Source organism: Emiliania huxleyi, assembly GCF_000372725.1.
Source record: "Emiliania huxleyi CCMP1516 unplaced genomic scaffold EMIHUscaffold_368, whole genome shotgun sequence".
Lineage (NCBI taxonomy): Eukaryota > Haptophyta > Isochrysidales > Noelaerhabdaceae > Emiliania > Emiliania huxleyi.
In genome coordinates this window covers 22,685-25,387 of record NW_005199211.1, presented here as the reverse complement: position 1 = coordinate 25,387, position 2,703 = coordinate 22,685, and the positions used below count along the sequence as shown (strand labels likewise).

General features: G+C 63.0%; 1 protein-coding gene across 1 annotated transcript in view; it reads left to right on the top strand.

The window, feature by feature from the left end:
• Window positions 1-325: 325 nt before the first annotated feature.
• The window catches only part of EMIHUDRAFT_117924 (hypothetical protein), a gene marked incomplete at both ends in the record, with an annotated part of 3,450 nt that continues 1,072 nt past the window's right edge, over window positions 326-2,703 (top strand). Inside the window, one exon of the mRNA XM_005772035.1 lies at window positions 326-957. Within this exon, the coding sequence (XP_005772092.1) occupies window positions 326-957 (632 nt within the window). The remainder of the gene's footprint in view (window positions 958-2,703) is intronic.

Here is a 2,703-nt window from a genome sequence, read left to right as displayed (position 1 = left end):
CACGAGGGCGATCTCGGGTACTCTCGGGCGCCTGCCACACTGCCCCGACCACCTCATGAGGTTGCACGGGTTATCTTGGGCAATCTCGGCACTCTCGGGAGCCTGCCGCGCTGAGACGGACGAGAAGGCAGTCAGAGACGGAAGTGAGACGGAAGTGAGACGGAGTGATGGATCTATTGAGACACCGCTGAGACGCTGAGAGTGAGACAGGGACGAATTCACGTGAGACTGAGACGACTCACCAAAATTTCCCAAATTCGAGGAACCACGCGATGAATTTTCTTTTGCACCTGTTTTTCTTCTTCTTGTTGGGGTCCCCGCGGGCATGTTGCCCGTGGCTCTGTGCAGCTTCTCGCTGCTGCTACCCCTGACACCGCCACCGCAACGCGGCGTGCGGAGCGCGGCGCCTCGTCTGCTGGCCGGCGGCAGCGGCGAAAATAGCGACGACGGCAGTGGCGGCGGCAGCGGCGGCGAGGGTGGCGAGAGCGGCGGAGACGGTTGGGACATGTCGCTGCTGCAGCAGAGGATGCAGCAGCAGCAGATGGAGGAGATGATGACCGCCGCCTCCAACTGGCGCACCGGCACGTGCGAGCAGAAGACGCTGCTGGTGCTCGACGACTGGGTGCGCCGGCTGCAGTGCGAGAATGGGCTGGTCGCTTGCGGTACCCACAGCGGCACGGTGATCCTCGCGGACGTCGCCTCTGGCGAGGTGCTCCGGCAGTGGGACCCGCTCCTAAACGAGGAGGAGGAGGAGGAGGAGGAGGAGGAGGCGGCGGCGGCGGCGGCAGAGGCGGCGGCAGACGTGGAGGAGGAGGAGGAGGAGGAGGAGGAGGAGGAGGAGGAGGAGGAGGAGCTGGGGGTGGTGTACGAGGAGGAGGCGGAGGCGGACGACGGCGACGGCACCAGCGAGGTGACCGCGCTCGCATTCGACGGCGACCACGTGGCGTCTGGACACGCGTGCGGCGCCGTCTTCCTGCGCAACACGAGCGGACCCTCCAGGAAGCTTCTAGGAAGCTTCTAGGAGCCTTCTAGGCGCCGTCTTCCTGCGCAACACGAGCCGGACGCTGATGCGAGCGAGCCACGAGGGCGTGGTCACGGGTGTGCACTGGGAGGGCGGCGCGACGGCCTTCTCCGCGTCGGCAGACCGAAGGCTCGAGATAGATAGATAGGAAGGCGAAACACAGTCCGACCAACGGCTGGACACCAACGCGGTATGGGTGGACGCGAGACGGGCGTTGACGGCCACACAGGAGCGACACACAGAACCACAAGACAAGACACTCAGCCAACGGGGCGGCTGCCACACATCCTGAGCGAACTTCCCTAGTCGGCACACACATCCTGAATGCCGTGGGGCTCCTGTCGTCAGACGTGGATACGCGAGGGTTGCCCCCCCCTTGCCCCACCACCTCGTGTGTGTGGAGAAGTTTACCTTACCTTACCTTACCTTAGGCTCGCCGAGTGGGACGTACGCACAGGCGCGCGAGTCGCGCATATCTCCCCATATCTCGCGCATATCTCCCCATATCTCGCGCACATCTCCCCATAGGCGCGCGAGTCGCGGCGCTGCAGGCAACGCGCCCTAGAAGCTGACATCTCTCGCCATCTCTCCCCCCATCTCTCCCCATATCTCGCGCCCTAGAAGCGGAGTACGTGTTCATGTCTCCCAACTAGCGCCCGAGAGGACACGCATTCCGCCGTATTCGGCCGTACTCCGCTGTGTTCGCTGTCCTCTTCTCCGTTGGATTCCGGCGGTGCTCTGAAGACGCTGCACAGTACCGTATTCGTGCCCTGAGGGCGCGTTTTCTGCTTCTAGGCAAAGCGACCCATATCTCCCCATCTCTCCCCATATCTCCCCATATCTGCTTCTAGGCAAAGCGACCCATATCTCCCCATATCTCCCCATATCTGCTTCTAGGCAAAGCGACCCATATCTCCCCATCTCTCCCCATATCTCCCCATATCTCCCCATATCTCCCCATATCTCCCCATATCTCCCCATATCTGCTTCTAGGCAAAGCGACCCCTTCTCGCGGATCTGGGAGTACCCGAGATCACCCGAGATCACCCGAGATCACCCGAGATCACCCGAGATCACCCGAGATCACCCGAGATCACCCGAGATCACCCGAGATTACCCGAGATCACCCGAGATTACCCGCTGCAGGCAAAGCGCCCCATCCTCTGCATGGATGTCTGCGAGGGCTATGCCGCCCTCGGCCTCGACGACGGATCGGTCCGCGCCTGCTCACGTCTCCCCCACGCCTCCCCACACCTCCCCCACACCTCCCCCACACCTCCCCCACACCTCCCCCCCACCTCCCCCACACCACCCCCACACCTCCCCCGCATCTCCCCCACATCTCCCCCACATCTCCCCCACACCTCCCCCACACCTCCCCCACACCTCCCCCACACCACCCCCACACCTCCCCCGCATCTCCCCCACATCTCCCCCACATCTCCCACACCTCCCCCACATCTCCCGGTGATCTCCTCAGGTCTGCGTCTGCTCTCTCTCGCCGCTCCGGCTGCTCTTCTCCTTCAAGGCTAGGGGTATAACGGGTACAAGGGGGTATAAGGGGGTATAAGGGGGTATAAGGGGGTCTTGTTCTTCTCGTTCGAGGCGCACGACTCGCCGGTCTACGGGGGGGATAAGAGGGTAGAGGGGGATATAAGGGGGTACTGCTCTTCTCATAAGGG